This window comes from Episyrphus balteatus, chromosome 3, assembly GCF_945859705.1.
Source record: "Episyrphus balteatus chromosome 3, idEpiBalt1.1, whole genome shotgun sequence".
NCBI lineage: Eukaryota > Metazoa > Arthropoda > Insecta > Diptera > Syrphidae > Episyrphus > Episyrphus balteatus.
This window is the reverse complement of record NC_079136.1, coordinates 98,241,910-98,260,684: the sequence shown is the minus strand read 5'-3', so window position 1 is coordinate 98,260,684 and position 18,775 is coordinate 98,241,910. Positions and strand designations below refer to the sequence as shown.

The window sequence follows — 18,775 nt, the reverse complement described above, 5'->3', positions numbered from 1 at the left end:
TTAAAACTTTTTTTTTCAAATAAAAAAATCGTTTTTCACAAGAAAAAAAAACAACATTGTGAAGGAATTTGAGCAAAAATGTATTCAATGTGTTTTCTTCATTAAGATGCATTTTTCGAAAACAAAAATCAACATCGTTAGCGCCGCGCCGTAAAAAAAAAATTAAAATAAGCTTGAAATACCATTTTGTAGTAGTTATGAATAAACACATAAAACCATAAGCCGCGCCGCGAAATCATTTTTCTTTTCTTCTAATTTTATGAACTTCCACCTCGCGACTTGTGGCCACAAAACTCAAGAATCCAAAGATATTTTCAAATTATCATGGCTGGAGAAGTAGCTTGTTCTTTAATTAAGCCGACCTCATATTTTACTCTTTGGCTCTTTGTTTGATTTAGTTGTGTCTACGAAAATTTTCTTGTGCAGATTGGGAAAAATCAAACAATTTGCGGTTCACTGTGGTGTATGCGTAACATTTTCTTTTCTATGGAAAAACTTAAGTATTTCAAATAAAATTTCTATTGAATAACAAATAATCGAAAGAATTCATTTTTGTGACATTTTTAAATCTTTTGAATATAACTGGCCATTTAAAAATTTTAAATGTAAGGTCTACTCGTACAACGCTAAGCAAGATTTGAATGCTAACTTTCTTACGTTAGTTGGGCTTTTCTGTAGCCTAGAAGTGCTCTAAAAGCCGCCATTTCCATTTACACTGAGGGAAAAGCCACCATAAAACAACGTAAAATCAAGAAAACCACATTGATTTAACTATTATTCGGAATGATTTTGCGTTGAAGATGAACATTTTAAAATCAACGTGGAAGAAAGGTTAATTTTTTATGGTTTCGTATCTTAAAGTCACATAAATCAAAGTAGTTCATCTTTGAAACAACGATGTTTCAACTTCAATTTATTTTTAACAACCTAAGTCACTATATTTATGTACCTTTAAAATCGTTTTGCATATTTAGGAAAAAAAAATTGTGGGGTATGAAAAAAGGACATTCTTACAACCCCGCAGGAAAGATCCAGAATTTCGTCAAAAGACAAGGCCAAAGCCCAAGCTAAATCGATAAGTTATAACTATCAGGCTTATTTGGCTAAAGAGGAACCTGATGCTAAAGGTCAAAGACTATAACGGCTTGAAGATTGACAATACATCATAAAAAAATTTAAAGTAGACATGCTTGGTATAATGACCTCCACTAAGCTGATCCCATCACCCAAAATTTACCTCCAACCCAATTCAATCAGCAAATATAAAACTAACAAAATTAAAAGTGAACATCAATAATTTGAAAATGTTTGTGTTTAAAATTTCTACGAAAATAAATTTATTTCAAAGACGGGTGAAGATCAAATGCATTAAGGGGTAAAAACTACATCAAGAACGTACTTTATATCGAACATTAATAAAATGATAAAAAACATGAACAAAAAATAAACACTCGATATTTCAAATATGTGTGTATCTGTGCTGTATAAGGTGTTATATATTTTGTATTATGTAAATAAAAATAATTCAAAATATTTGAAGCAAGTTATAAGAAAATTTAATTTCTCTAAAATTAAAATTATTTAGAAAATGGGAAAAGGTACTCCATTTACGAAAACACTGATATGTTTATAGTTTGAATAAAAATTGTAATTTGCTTAATCAAAATGTTAGCACAAAAGCAAAACAAAAAACTGAACAAAATTTAATTTGATGTAATTAAAATGTTAATAACAAAAAGCAACTTGCTTAAATATTTTGTTCTTTTTTTTTTAATTTCAAAAAATAAACAATTTAATTAATCAACTTAAAATAATTTTTGCTACAGTTATTGATTACCGACAATTCCTTTTCTTTATATGTGGTAAAGTGTTTTTTTTTTTATACTCAACTAATGCTATCCACATGTGGTTTCACTGATTACTTAAGAAGCAACATACACACTCTCGAGTAATGTTTGTGTAAGGAAATATATTAAAATAACAAGAAAATATATATCTCGGTGTTTTCTCAGTAATTGTCTTGATGAATATAGCCCCATTTTGTTGCGTGAAAATCGATAAAAACCACATTTAATCAAAAACAATTAAGCATTTTTTGATTGAAACAAATAGAAATATGTTCAAATAAGTTGCATGTACCTACTTGCTTTTATTATATAGTTCTAACACACATTTGTACAAAAAATACAAATTATGGTGAAAGGTAGTATAAAAGGGAATTATAAATAAAATGCCAGAATGGGTCGCAGGTTTTGGTCGGTGTTTTGGTAAAAGTAACTCTAATGTTAAAGCTTTTTATTGAACAAGATTAGGGAAATTTTATAATTTGACATTTTAAGGGAACTTCATAAGTAATGTAAAAAAAAATAAAATTTGTTTTAATAATTATGTAGTTAGACATCGTTTTCAGTAACGTTTTCAAGAAATTTTTTGAAAGAAAATCATTAGAGCCATTTTTCAAAAACTATTTTTTTTTTTTACATACAAATTTTGCAAAATAAAAGTTGGTATGCCATTTTTAAAAAATTTCGATAAAATCATTCATTCATTAAATTGATTTAAAAAAAATTAAATATGTTTTAAGAATCCAAAAATGCGGTTTTAGAAAGTTTCTGTATAAACATTTTGGTTGAAATCGCCCAAGTCATTTACGAGAAATTCATAAATCAAAAAACCCGCTCTATGACAGGAAGTGTTAATAACGGTACAAGATATATTTTTTTAATTTCAGAATTTGGCTCTTATTTATGTAATATGTACTACACACAAAAATTGTAATCAAAATCGTTAGAGCCGTTTTTGAAAAAAAGTAACTTTTCTATTTCCGTTATATGACAGGTACCGTTAGTTTTGGTCCTCAAAACAAAAAAAAATCAATTTCTCCTCCGTCACGTACAGACGGTCGAGTCAAAAAATGTTTTAAATTGTTATTTTTACATTAAAGTTCCAGCAAACTATTAATCATGGATCGTGTATGTTTTTACTTGAAACAAATGTTAAGTGTTTTACAAAGCTTATAATAACGACAAATGAAAAAAATGAAAAAAAGCATCATTTCGTAACTAGTCACAACAGAGTTGAAAAATATATCATTTTCATAGCTGAACAAGGTTTTTATTCTTCGGACAAGGTTCAAGACTTATCATTTTTCTGGTGGTTTTTTGTCAGACGTTTAACCAGGGTAATAGATTTTATATTTTATCTTTTACATCGGTAAAAGGTTCTGATACAAAATCAACGTTCACTGTGGCGTATGTGGAACATTTTTTTTTCTTACTTTTAAAAATTTTTCCTTTTCGCTTGAGCTTTGTGGAGCATGAATTTATTAAGTTCTTTTCCCTGTTTATTGTATATTGCAAAAACTTGTTTGGAACACTCAATTACTTTAAAATTATAAATATATAAAATATGAATCAGATTTCTTAATAAAAAAAATAGTTGAAGGTTTGTGACACGGTGCTGATATCGATAGCCTGGTATTAAATTTAATCGTATATGTTTCGGGGAATACTATGATTAAACCAAGTCCTTTAAAACTGTAAAAACCCTAGTACTCAATACCATAATGATACAATACAATAAGTTTTACTCAACTACCTAAAACGAGTGATAAAATCGTATTAAATAGTATCAATATCAGCAACTAACAGTGTGTCACAAGTATAAATATACTTTTCTGATTAATTTCTTTGGCAATAAACGATCTCAGTTTATAAATTAACAGCAAACGATCCATGGAAAGTATAAATATTATTCCTTTTATTGAGGAATACATCATAAATTCTTCAAAAGTGGTCGAATGTGGTAAATATGTTCAAAAGAACTCAAAAATAAGGACTTCTATGGATCGCAACTTATATTACGGTTTTTTCCTGGATGCCATAATCAGAACTGGAATAGAAATTAAAATGGGACCACACCAGCACCATCTTTAAAATACAAAAAGAATAATCAAATAAGTTCACCCTGTCGAAACTTCTGAAATAACAAACATTGAGAGCCTTCCTCTTTTTAAAGTCGGTTAAAAATTATGGCTCGTGGAATTTTTTTCTCCAACAAGATTGAATTAACATGAGAAATACAAAAAATACTTAGAATCAGTTACAAAAGTTCATGGAACAAAAACCATTGTTAACTTTTTTGTTATCAATTTAGACACACTTCACATGAGTGTTTTTTTTTTTTATAGAAAATCTGATTGATTTATTTAATCAACAGATTTATTTTAAATGCATACATAATGAACAGTATAAATAAATAAATATACACATATGTATATTAAATTGCTTTGAGTCTGTTTTTACTTTGTGTACTTACATTATTAAGCTGGTAATTAGACTTATTTAATAAATAATTGAAAAAATATATATATACATACATATATATAACAACCAGTACATGCATAGGTGCAAAAATTTCAAAAATTTAATCAATTTTATTAGTTGATCTAAAAGAGCATTTTTTTTTTAATGAGATTCATTTAAAATACAAGTAATTGATTTGACTTAAATTTATACTTGTCTCATATTTTCCACCCTAAACTTATTTTACGAGTCTGAGTATGAGTAACCAATTTTGTGGAAAGTTTCATACTTGAAGACTGTAATAACAAATTTTAAAATTATAGTAATTAATAGATAAAAACTTTATTTAAACGTTTAAGAGGTTATCTTTAAAAGCTATTTAACGTCTTTTAATCTTTTTTAAAACTGAAATTATTTTTATAAATTATAAACTGTTTGGCTTTAAAGCCAAATTAAAGTGCTTAGAAAGATTTTGTATTAATTTTTTTAATGTTTTTCAACTAATTGAATTAGACCTTTAACCTTTTAGAAGAAAGGTAGGCCTCATAAATGGGACAGTCTAAAACTGAGAAACTTGCCACTGGAAACGAACCGCAGATTGAGTAAATTTTGGAAATATGTACTCGTAGATCATGTATTACATTTTCCAGTTATTGAAAATTCTTATGTATTATTTACTAGGTTACTAGGTTACTTAAATATTTAACAAAAGAATTTGAGTCATTGATGATAAATTTGTTTACCATTGATTGCTATCAAATACGGTTTGTTTTGTTTTGAATGATTTTAGATTTGACACTTTATTCAATTAGGCCAATGAACTTTTTTGTGGAAAAAATTAATGAAAAATACTGATAAAATCCACTTTTCTAGATTTTGACAAATCATCATGCGCAATTTCGAAGTTAAACTGTTATTGTATGTAATTACAGAGGAATATTAAATTGCAAGTGCAAGTCTTAACTGATAGCGGATATTATGAAAGTTGTTCAGTCAGCCAGGTAGTGTTTCTGGTCAAAAGCACTTGAAAATTTAGTGAAGACAATATATTTTAAGTGGCTTCATTGTACTGTACAAGTTACTCGGAAGTAAAAAAAATTTAAGTTCATCGAATCCGATAAGAACAAAATATTTGCTTTGGTTAAAAACCTTCTTACAACAAGGGTATTATGGTTTTATTGATTTTTTATTAGGTAAATATTTCAGGTGAATATAAATAAATCGCGACCCTAGAACAACATGTTCTAAGTACACCCAAGTGTGTTTTGAGAAAAAAGATTCTGAATATTGAAACACCTTTATACGGTAACTGTGTATGAAAAGTTTGATTTTTTGTTTATAATTCGATGAGGAAATCTTTAAGATTTTAGCTTAAAACACTAATAAAAACACATTTTTAACCCTTAAATTTGCTCAGCATTCAATTTTGTCGTCTAAACATGTAACAAAGTTCTAACTGCAACATTGTTTGCAGTTAGAACTCTATTGCTCACAAATCAAATCGAAAAAGAGGCAGATAGAACTCTGTATCTCTGGATATTTTGTGAAACAAAGTTCTAAGTGGAAGTTAGAACCTTATTGTTTAAATCTCAAATGAAAATTGTGTAGATAGAACTCTGTAGCCCAGGTTATCTTCGAAACGGAAAGAGATAGAGCAAAATGGATAGCGGGAATCGAAAGAGCACCACGATTTTACCTAGATTTGATTTATAACTAATTTTTTTCAAAATTGTCGGTTAGAACCTTGTTGTTCTAAGGTCGCGAAATAGTAAAAGGTGAAGAAAGTGAACTTAAACATTTTGGCACTCAAAATAACTGAGCAAGTGCATCTGGTGGAATTTTTAAGGAAATAAAATCGTGTTTCTAGCGATCTATAGCCTCTAATTCACTTAGCTGTTAAAATATTTGCACCTTAGTAGAAAACTAAGTTAAGTATTCTATTTTGAGAAGTTTTAATTAAGAGTGAAGTTCATAGTTGTCAGTTGGCACACAGTTGATATTTTGTTCAACTCTAGTAAGTTAAGAAATATCTAAAGCATTCGCTCAAGCGAAGTCTTTATTCATAGCAGAATTAGAGCGGTCCCTTGGGCTTAAGCCCTTATCCATTAAATTCACTTGCTGTGCTTTCCATTAAAACTAACCTGAATTATATCTTCTTTTCTTTCTTGCAGAAACTTCTTTGTCCAACTGGAGAACTACAAATCAACACTTAAGTGCTTCGAAGCTGGCTTTTACACTTTCCTTATAACATTACGATATCAGACCAACCAACTTCAAATAAGTGCAATCGATAGCTGTTCGAAGAGTCGAGGCTCATATAAAATACTAAATGACCCAAGCAACACGCATTTTTTTTTATTTTATAATAAAAATTTACTTTTAGACTTAAATAATATGAGACAAACAATGGAAAATTTATAAAACATTATTTAAAAAAAAAGAAAAAAAATATTATCAAAACTAAGGCCCACTTTATTCACTCTCCAATTCTCCATTTAAAGTTTCAATTAAAAATGAAAAATCTGTCAAATCGCACACAAATTTTAAAATTTCCCTTTTTAAATTTAATGGAGTGTGAATAAATTGGGCCTAAATTTAGTAGAAACTAAAGAGCCAAATTTTTAAAAACAATCAACACCGAAATTACATCTTTGATTTCGAAGGAATTCTAATTTGTTGAAAATGTTCAACTTGAAACTTCTACTAGTTTCAATTTTTTGAGAAAAAAAATCTTGATAAATATAAATAACATTAAATCTTTCTAAAATAAGTTAAATATTAAAAACTTGGAACCTAATGGGCAATTCCATGGTAACTCACGTTACATTCACAAAAATTTCCGATACATAAATAATTTTTTTTTTTGTTAATATTAATATAAATTGATACGAATTTACTATCCATGAACGGAGCATAACCATTACTTTCATAATTAACAAAAAAATGTTTCTTTAATTTTAGTATTTGCTTGGGATAAATAAAAGTATGATGGTAACTCACGTTACAAAAATCGGACACGAGATTTAAGAGTCCCACAGTATGAAGTTTTTCTGCGAAATTAAGAATCTTAATTTGTTTTAAATGAAGATTCCATACATAAAAAATTACAAACTTTTAATATCAGTGACAAAACCAAACATTTATTCGATATTTCGAGGAAAAATTTTAAAATGTTTAGGTAACTCACGCTACATTATTTTGGTAACTCATGTTACCTGCGATTTGTGGTTCCAAAAGTAAAGAAAAGATGCATTTTCACTCAAGTTTTTTTTTTAAATGCTTTAAGATTATTTATTCTCCTTGAATTTAATTTCTATCCATAAGGGAATACAACAAAGAATCTTTTCTTGCAACTTGCATAAAGTGTTACCGTTTTTAAATAGTAATTTGCTATTACAAAGAGTAAAAAAAACTGCATAATTTGTTCAAAATTCGTGTCCACTTTTTCATGGAATTACCCTAATGGTTTTTCATCAAATTCTAAAAGGAAACATAGTACATAATTTTGATTTTGATTTATTTAAACCTGTAATTATTTCCCTGCATCCACTGTACAAATGTAATTGTTAATAAATTAACTATAACTTGGTTTTGTCTATTTGAATGTGGCCCTCTTTTCGCTACCTATTATTATCTACAACAACCAAGCTATCAAGAGAAATGACGAAAAAATAATATTATTAATGTAGCTTAAGACACTAAAAACTGAAGATAGTCTTCCTTATCTTTTATAAACAATTTTTATTTGGGTCTTTTTTTTTTTGGTTACAATTACGTATGATCATTAACGACGAAATCGAATAGCTGCGGCACTATACAAAAAGTCATCACATAATTGCCTATTGCGTTATTTTATTATTGATAAGAAAAAAAATGTTTTTCCTTTAAAAAAATATTATGGTAAAAAAAAGTTAATTGATTAAATATTTTTTTTTAAATTAATTAAACGTGGATAGTGACAATATTTATTTTTATATTATTTTTATAATCAATAAAAAAAACTGTGTTGGGTTTATAAGATCAACAATCGATTGATCTTAGATTTACCTTATTGCTGCCTCTTTATCAGTTATTGAGTAGAACGACTGAAAAACGTCATTCCATATCATAGATCACACCTTATCCATTTGTGATAGCAAAATGCTACATTTATGAATATTTCACTTTTTAATGTAGGTAATTGGATAAGCAACAAATTTGAAATCCAAAATTTGTACACTACTTAAGAACAATCAGAAAAATGGAATCTGATTGATTTAAAATAGTTATGAGGAGAAAAATATAGCTCAGGCAATATTAACAATCCCGAATCCCAATATACTGCGTTATTTCACTTTCGAAAACAAAATAACGCCGAATTTTCACATTCGGCCTTATTGCCTTTTGCCAAAGTGAAATACCGGTTATTCAAAACCGTGAAATAAGGCCAAATGTTAGAAGAGTAAGAATGAATACAGACGCAGAGACATAACACCCAATTAAATTAACGTTTTTTTTTTTTTGTCATAAGACCCAAATTCATTTAAAGAACAAATTTCCCAAAATTAGTTTGAGATTATATAGGTATAGATCTAATTTTCCTCCTGATAACTTATTTATGACCTATAGATATATTTCAAGCAGTGATAAAAATATGGTATTTCAATGCTAAGCGGTTTACATAGAAATATTTCTTTATCTCCACTTATAAGACTTTGGTTCCAAATCGGTTGTATAAAAATCCCCAAAAAAATTTAAATAAACTAAGGAGACATTTTAACAACTATTGTTTTTAAGAATTTTAGAACATAAAATTTAAAAATCTAGTTTTAAAGAGTTTGATAAAATATTACCCAAAAATATGGCGGTTTTTAAAACCTAAAGGAGATATTTTAAAAAAATCAACCTTGAAAATTACAAAAAAAAAAAATCTGTATCAAATTCAAAGAAAAATGTATCTTCTTGGATCATTCGGAAGAAGCAAAGTGTTAAAACATCTTTTGTAGAGAAAACCGATAAAGGTCAACGTTTCTTTATCTATAACATTTTTTAAATACACTCCTGCTCAAATTTAACGCACATCCTATTTATTTTAAAGTAAAGTCCTGCTATTACTTTATGCCACAGCATCATGGTTATTTTCTCAAATGAGACAATAGTGATCTTAAATTAAAGGTATGGAATAATATGTTTGTCGGGAAGATTTGGGGAGAGATTTGCTGAAGTCTGTCTGTTAACCCGCGAGCCTTTTAAAGAAGAGTCATAAAATTTCATGGAGTTAAATCTGCTTTACAACACCTACGGAGTTAGCGAGCCTTTCTAGACCTAAGTTAAGTACCCAAAAATACTTGACTGATGCCCTCGAACAGCATCTGGTTCCAATCACCCCTAGATTTGGTCCACAGTTTAGTCTGATGCACGATAATGCATGCTAGAGTAGTTTGAGAATATCTTCAAGATTTTAATATTCCAGCTTCGGATTAACCACACAGAAATCTGGATTTGAATTCAATAGAACATGTGTAGGAAATATTGAAAAGATGCATTCGCGACCGAAATCCACCTCCAAGCAGTCTTGATCAACTGAAAACTTCAGTGAAAGAAGTGTTAAAACAAAACCTTCAAAAGTTAATTAGTGGAATGGACAAACGACTCCAGGTTGTCATATGCGCTAGAGGAGACTATACCAAGTATTGCATACAATTATGGGAAAGAACCGTCACCCGCTTCCATTTTTTTAAAATTTTTCTTCTTAAAAATAAAAATTATTTTATAATCAGTTTTCAGACCTTGAATTGTTAAATTTGGTTTATTTTTTTTTTGGTTGATAATACTGTTGCAGTTTAGCATTTTTTCGACTTGCTAAACAATAACAAAACACAAAAAAATGCACCAAAGAATTTTAAAGCCTTTTAAAATAAGATGCAGGGGTATAACTTCAGACGAAAAATGTGTGAGTTAATTTTGAGCAGGAGTTTATTTTTTTTTTGAAAACAGGCATTTCATTCCTGTTAGAGAAGACTGATTTTTAAAAGGAAAGATTTATTCAGAGTACTCAAATTAAATTGAATTTTTCTCTTCGTCTACCTACTGTATAACTCAAAAGCGAATACAATTAATATTATTTTTGTTGTAATGTATGTAGTTTAAAGAGGCAAATCAAATTAAGGACAGCATTCAGCAGTGATTCCAATTTAAATACATATCAGTATTTTCATATACAAAATCAGCTCCCTCACAACTGGTTCACACAAGAGTTATGTAGTTATTATTTTACTTTATTTTTGTCTCTTTGCTTTTATTAAAAATTGAATTTGACGTACCTTGTTGTAGTACATAAAATGATCTTGATTCTGTTGAATTGGCGGCAATGTCATTGACTTTCAAAGAAAGTATCTGATACAAAAATCATGAAAATTATGAGTTTTTGGTAAACCAATTGGAAATGCAGTTTCTAATTAATATCGTTGTAAAAAATATTAAAACTATTTGGTGAATTGTAAACATATTATGTTCTTGTCCCTTATTTGACTAATTTACGAAAAGATACTATCATTATTTTTCGAAGTTTTTAACAAACGGGTTTTTCATTATAAGCGCACACATATCAAGGAGATCTCGTCATAGTAAGGTGCAATGGAAATCGATAGACCATGGCTCTATAACTTTATTACTGGCAGTAGACATTTTTAAATGACTTTAAAATGCATTTTATTCCAATAAACTAAAAATATATATTCCAAATACAATAATAAAAATCTACTAAATTTATGAAAATCAGCAGAAGCTTCCAAATACGTTTTCAAAATATTTTAGCAAAGTTTGATGATCATCAATTTGTGTCAACATTCAAGCCCAATCATCCTACCATATTTCACTAGCCAAAAAGTTAAGCAGTTCAATTTTAAATCCGAAGATGAAATTTATTCTGAAACGCGCCATAATACTAATTAAAAGTGGTGGTATTAAAAAAAATAATTAAGTACATTTTTATTTATATAACTTATTTTATGTTTTTAAAATTTCTTTGGTTCCTTCTCCTATGCTAACTCAACAACTACATACATACATCAAAACCACAATTTGTGTAGTTTTAAACAACATTTTCATCTTCATCTTTGATTTTGCTTTTTTTTTTCTTCTAAATTTCCATAAATATAGATTAACCTTACGTCATTGATTAAATATAAAAAGAAACATAAACAAATAATAAATCCTAAGTCGTAATACTTTTTATTTCTTCCCAAAAAAACATGAATTGATGATAAATCAATTCGATTTAATTGATGAATACAAAAAAAAATTATAATTTACATTTTCAGCCGGCGACGCGGCGAAGGTTCATTGTCCTACTTTTACTCTTAAAATTTGATTTATTTATATGACATTATGACATTTTTTGTTAACTTGGTTTGAGTTTGAATTGGAAATCATTGGCGTTTCTACGTTTAATCAGCTTTCCACGCCGACGACGATGACTGTCGCCAATGTTAACGTTGACAGCTCGTGAACTGCAACTTTACAATTTTGTTTTGTTTTATTAAATAAGAACTTCTGCAAATAAATATTTATCAAAATATAAACATTAGGGGAAGATCTTTTAATTCAGCAAGGTAATGCAACGTATGAGTATATTAAAAAAAAATTTAATCCATACTAACAGATAAACAGTTAGAAACCAGCCAATGTTAACAAACGATAATCAATAAAAGCCTTTCCAATATATGTATGTATGTAATGATTATATTGTAGAAGTAAACTTTTATCATCGCGAAAAAAAATGTTTATTAAAATAACAATCAAGTTATATCTTTTTAAAATTTTATTTCCATAATAACAATAAATAAAGCTTAAACGAGATTTGATATTATATTACAATACTTGATATCATGTAATTACATTATTATGAATTTTAAACGTTTAACGTTTTCCAAACGTTTATAAGAAGTACCCAGTCTAGTCTAGACTAAAATTGAAAGCATTGGCTTTACTTTTTCTTGTAGAACTACACTCTTGAAATGGAATAAGGCCAAACCATCAAGAGATATGTAATTTGATATTCTATTACTTGATATCATGTAATTAGGTGTTATCAATTTTAAACGTTTAACGTTCTCCAAACGTTTATAAGAATTACACCGTCTTGTCTAGACTAAAATTTTTCTTGCAGAGCTATACATTCTTGAAATGAAATATGTGTAAGGCATAGCCAAGTGAAGTAAAGCCGAAACACTTAAGATAATGTTTACATAAGCGCTTGTCTGGCAAATTAGAGTAGGTAAATGGAGCAACGAAGTTTCTTAAATGCAATTTTTATGATTCATATTTGCCTTCTATTACAAATTTTAAAAAATATTTATAGCAAATTGTAATATCATAATAATTAGATGAGTTGATGTAAAGTCAAAAATTAAGATTTGTAAGAAAGTCGAAGAATATAATGGAATTTTTGAGAAAAACTTAAGCCGAGCTGTTTTCGTGAACATTGCAATAACTCGAAAATTTTGTATGGGAGGTACACGCTCTAAGCGAGATATTAAAACACAATGCGAATTTAAATTTTTGATATGTTATCATTAATAAATAATATTTAAAAATAATATTTAATAATATGTCTTTAAAAATAACTCAAGCAATTTGAATAAGTATTAACATTGAAAATTTTGACGCGAAGCTTATCATAACGCTTAAGAAAACACTTGTTTTATTAAATTACACTGGTCAACAAGGTTTTTGCCACAAGAACCATAATACACTTTTCTATATGTGCTGAACTCGAATCTGAAGTCAGAAAATTTTTATTGGCCTCCGTTTTCGAAATATTACCCTTAGAAAATGCCGAAAGACGTCATTTTGGCTGTTTTCGAGGTAATGTTTTTATGTGGGGTAATTCATTATGAATAAATTTGTAACGGTGCCTATAAGAACTGGTTTTATTCTTCCAAAAAATGTTTTAGTCTTTCCGATATTTGCCCGAGATATTTAAAATTTAAGGATTGGTCTTTGACTCAGAAACAGCACTGGCCAACCAAATTAAACTTTTTTTGCCACAAGAAACAAAATATACTTTTTGGTTTGCTGAACTCGAATCCGCAATCAGAAAAATTCTATTGGCCTCCGTTCTTGAAATAACGGTTATAACGGTTTTTATAACGGTAAGGTATATTTCAAGACTGGAAGCTAAAAGAATTTTTCTGATTGCGGATTCGAGTTTAGCGACCCAAAAACCTCTAGAAAAGTATATTAAACTTTAGACTAAATTTAGTTTTTCTTTGGCTTACTAGCTGAAACTTAAGATATCTCGACCAATTAAAAAGATATCGGGAAAATTTAAACATTTTTTGAAAGAAGAATATCTCTTCTTATAATCACTGGAACAAATTTGTTTGTAATGAATTACACCACATGAAAACAGAAGCTCGAAAACAGCCAAAATAACGTTTTTTAACATTTTATAAAGGTTATATTCCAAAAACGGAGGCCAATCAAATTTTTCTGACTTCAGATTCGAGTTCAGCACATTAAAGACCTCTAGAAAAGTATATCTTGGTTCTTGTGGCAAAAAAAAGTTCAATTTTGTTGACCAGTGTTATTAATCTTAACAACTTAGTTAATATAACTTTATGGTCATATGTTTTACTGTTTTTTTTTTTTGTTTTATTTTATTTTATTTTGTTTACGCTCAAGTGTTGTTTATTTAATTATTTAAAGCAATTCGTTTTTGAAGTAACCATAAATCGATCTATTGTCGTTTTTATTTTAAAATATGTACACGATTTAGTCGTACGTTTTTGCTATTAAGTGAATGATATTAAAAGATTTATAATTATTGTTATTTCTTTAAAATAAAAAAAAGCAAATTATGTAAATTATTTCTAATGCAATTTAATAGAAAAAAACAAACAATTTGGTTTCATAGTTGATAGTGTATAAATATTTAAATTAAGTATTTTAAAATCTAATTTGTTTCTAAATCAGTCAACTTTGTAATAATATTTTTCAATTTTAGATATTTTAATTCTAGATGGTTAGCATTAATAGGAATGATCAAAAATTTAAATCATTGAGTTATTAGACATCGAATTTCAGCATTTATCAATCATCAATTTATTGATATTTGACAATCGCAATAAGAGTGTAATACTCGTAGGTAACCCCTTACGCATAAAATTTAATCCCAGGTCATTGATTTGAACTATACAAACAGACGGGATACTGACAATGATATCTTTGGTTTTTCTATCATCGATATGTTTAGTTTAAATTATATTTTTGTTTCCAAGTCCAAATATTTTCCTAAAGTATAAAAACTGTGGTTGCCAACTAATCGCAGTCAATAAATCTTGTTTACAGATTTATCGATACAAATTAAAAAGTAATTGATGAATGATGAGAACAAACTAAAAACACTCAAATATAATTTATTTTCCTTTTTTGAAACTACTTAAATTAATTTGACACAATCCATGAGCTACATCACAGAGAATTTAATCACTGAAATCATTATTATAGCCTAATAAATCTTTACTACGGGCAATAACGGGAAATATGAAATTATTATCATTATCGATTAGAAACTATTAGTGTGACAAATGTTATAGAGCCAAAATGATAGTATTAAAGAAATTATAGATTGGGTTAGCTTAAATTGGCTGATGAGCTAAGACCCGAATCACTAAGACCTAATGGGTCCACTGTGGTACCACAACAAACAGCTGTCCGTTCTCGATGTGTGTTTTGGTATTTTACTCTTTACCTAAATTCGTTTTAAAATTGTTGCAAAACATTTCACTGCGAGCAAAATGGTAAAATTGTTTTCAATTTACCTACTTATACTTTTTTCATCAGAGTTTATAAATAAAGCTTCTTCTAATAAACAATAAATGTAGGTACGTGCGGTAAAAACCATTTCAGGTGCTGATATAGAATAGAAGAATAATAAAGTGATAATCAAATTTTTGTATTTTTAATTCAGTGACGTATTTTCCATAAACAAAAATTGGAGGCAGGTACATATAATAATTAAAAGTTATTAATTTTATCTTGAAAACACACTTGAACAAGTGTATATTTTATTTACGGAAGACAAACATATTTTCTATTTTTATTGTTTTTCTTATAATAAAAACTTTACTACAGTAACAAAACCATACAAAATGAAACTTCGAAATATTTTGCAAATTAATTTATTGATCAATACAACTGGAAATAAAAATTTCCGTTGAGTATGTCATAAATATCAAGATGTTTTTAACCGATTTAATCGGTTGATAAAATTAGATTTTATCATATAAACTGGTACCTAGTAACGAGATCATGGATAAGATTATACATAAACCAAAACATGTATAAGAGTGAAAAGACGTTATTCGTATGATACTCAGAAACATAATATGTACCTATCTGTGGTTTTTGGAGTATTATTCAATTATAAGAAAAAAAGAGACAATTCAGAACAGAGCAGAGGAGAACAATTTCCTGAGACATATCAGAAAAAGACAGGAGTTAGCATACAAAGTCTACGAAGTTCTGTCTTCTGACTCAGGAGCAGTGTTATCAGAATATTTTAGAAGCAAGGTGCTAAATTTCAAAAATCATGGAACCAAAAACATCCACTTTTAAAAATGGTCCATAAAAACGCATATAATTTTTTTTTTCTATGTTAGCAACAATTCGATGATCAATCCCTATTTTACAAGACTACTTTAAAGATTTGGTCTGGCAACATCGCGTTTCTGGTATAAATTTGAAGGTTTAAAAAAAATATTTTAAGATATTATTCACTCTGAATTCCGATGGCTTTATTTGCTTGTCATCAAAAGTATACCAAAAACTTAAAATTATATCAAAACAAATTTGCAGATGTCATAATTATTATCTTTGTTGAGACTATTAAAAAAATATTTACATACTATAAAGCGTTCGCATCTTAATGCATGACTTGCAATAATTATTGTACGGATCAAAATTCTTCTGAGTAGTTCAACGATAAGAGAAATATAATGTTTAGCTATGATGTTGTTTGCTGATGGGTTTTATTTTTCATTCAATGGTATAAGCAACGTTTCATTATATTGTATCAATGATTTATTATATTTATCAAATAATTAATTTGTAGTGTAGCATTTTAATAAGTTCTTTTTTTGTACGACTTAGAGATGATTGTTTTTAGTCGCGTGCCGTTATTAAAAGTTAGCAACAAAGTTGCTTAATTGATAAGGCTTGAGTCTTATAAGGCCTGAGTCTTTTTTGAATTAATCAGTATTATTTTAATTTTTATTTAAATTTAAACTAATATTAAATCTTACCTGATTTATGAGTTTTGAGAGCTGAGTAAAGATCACTAGAGTCTAAAACTTTTTTTCTACCCTTCCAAAATGTGGGTAATGTGTAACTGAAAATAAAAAAGAATGTGTTATAAAATAAAACAAATAAAAGTTTAAGTGATGTTCATATTTTTAAATACAGTTTAAGCATTTTAATTTATCATCTTTTTTTAAGAAAAGAAAGCTATATATCCAAAATATTTGTATGAATCAGTTTATTTACATTGACTATAAGTTATAAAATGAAAATTTTGAGATACGAAACGGATTTGCTAATAAATGTTTTTTTTTTTATAAAAATTATTTTTTTTTTGTTTCTTTTGATTTTTTTTTTTTTGTTTTAATAATTTTTTTTTTTGAAACTTTGTTTTAAAATATTTAAAAGTTATTTTCAAAAAATGGTTATGTATTTATTTATATAAATTAATTTATTCTTACCAAAAACATAAAAACGAAAGTGGATTCGCTCGTTCCCGAGGATTCTGTGGCAAAGCATCTGCTTTCATGGACTGCATGTTTCAAATCTATTAATCTGAAAAATAAAAATTAAGTTTAATTAAAATTCAAATTTTAACTTTCAAATAAAACTAAAAACAAAAAACAGATTCGAAACTAGGTCGAATTCCAAAATTCGGGGTTATTTTACTTTACGAAATCGAAATAAATATGAATTCTACATTCGGCTTTATTGCACATTACAAAGTGAAATAACGCCACGTCCCAACTGTGAAATAAGGCCGAATGTTAGAAAAGTAAGAATAAAAACAGATGTAGAGCTGGAAGTTTGTACAAAGGGAATTTTGTTTTCATATTTTTTACTTGTGTACAAACACCACACACGTGTACTATTGGGTAGAGAAGAGTTGCAAAAACCATTATCTCATCAGTCTAGGTTTTTTTCCATACAAAAAAAAACTCTTTTATTTCACTCATAAATCGTAAGTTGACAACCAAAACTCACTAACTACATACATAAAAAGTTAAGATAATGAGGTTTAATTACATAATTTAAGTATAAAAAAATTGCAAATGATGAATGCAATTTGAAACTTTTTACCAATTTGTAAAATAAATCACTTTTTTACCAACATGTAAAATAAATCACTTGGCATCATTAGGTCGTTTTAAGTATTCAAATCATTTTTTTATAGAACCTCAAAAATAGTAAGAAAAATGATAAGACTTTTGTCAACTTTTGGCGTCTGGAAAACCGGATTGGCACTGATCTATAAGTTCAACTTATGCAAATCAATAACCATAAATATTTTAAAGTGATTTAATTTTCTTATCATCTGATTCTCATTATTGGAGTTACCTACATTTTGTAATGAATCTGTCATAGGTAGTAAAGTTAATTAATTCGCTATTCATAATACAAAATCACACACTACATTTGACAAGCCGGTGAAATATTTTCTAGGCGAAGCGTGAAGATTTGATTCGTGAGTCATAAAAAGCCCAAGATTAAGTTACAAAAACTAATACTTTGAAGTGGGTACAAGCACACACTCTCATACATTAAACAGCCACGCTGCCGTGTGCTCGTGTCACGTGACCTTCACTCAAGCCCTAATGTTTAATATTTTTGTTTCAATATTCATTATTATTGTCACAGTGTGGTTTCTTATCAATACAAAATACTTTCCTAAATTCAGCTATTCAGCTGAATTAACAATTTACGATAAAAAATATGTACATAAGTAGATATCTATTGTACATAAAACAAATCTGAGAACAATAATATCTGCACTATTATTTTCCTACATAAGTTCACATATATACGGATTTATATGTATTTTTTGCAATGCACGCACCATACAATTTCCATTTAAAGTTTATGAACAGATAAATTAAAGTTAAGTAGAAATAGTTAAAGGCAATTGACAACAATAGAAAGAGTAGATATTCATTCACACGCAAATCGTTAACAAAAAAAAGCAAAAGCAAAAGTTTTGCAAACCAAATCGATTTCCTCCCGCTTCGGAAACACAAAACCGCTCTACGGTATTGTCTCACTTATTTAGTTTTTGTATACCGGTCGCTTCGCTCAATTTAATTTATAATTTTAATCAAAACAAAAACTTATTTTATGTTGGCAGGCATAGTGCAAGTGAATAACGTAAACAAAACGGAAAGAGGTGTAATGTGCAAGTTTGCAATAGTTAT

General features: G+C 28.0%; 1 protein-coding gene across 3 annotated transcripts in view; it reads right to left on the bottom strand.

The window, feature by feature from the left end:
* LOC129916928 (probable multidrug resistance-associated protein lethal(2)03659) overlaps positions 1-18,775 on the bottom strand; it is a 35,523-nt gene that overhangs the window by 10,883 nt on the left and 5,865 nt on the right. The window contains exons 1-3 of one of the 3 annotated variants that reach the window (XM_055997149.1): positions 18,570-18,775; positions 17,048-17,141; positions 16,592-16,677 (exon numbers count right to left, since the gene is read on the bottom strand). In XM_055997149.1, the coding sequence (XP_055853124.1) occupies positions 16,592-16,677; positions 17,048-17,124 (163 nt within the window). In that variant the 5' untranslated portion in view covers positions 17,125-17,141; positions 18,570-18,775. Of the gene's footprint in view, positions 1-16,591; positions 16,678-17,047; positions 17,142-18,423; positions 18,543-18,569 lie in introns of those variants that run through there. The other 2 variants (XM_055997150.1, XM_055997148.1) reach the window with 2 other exon arrangements.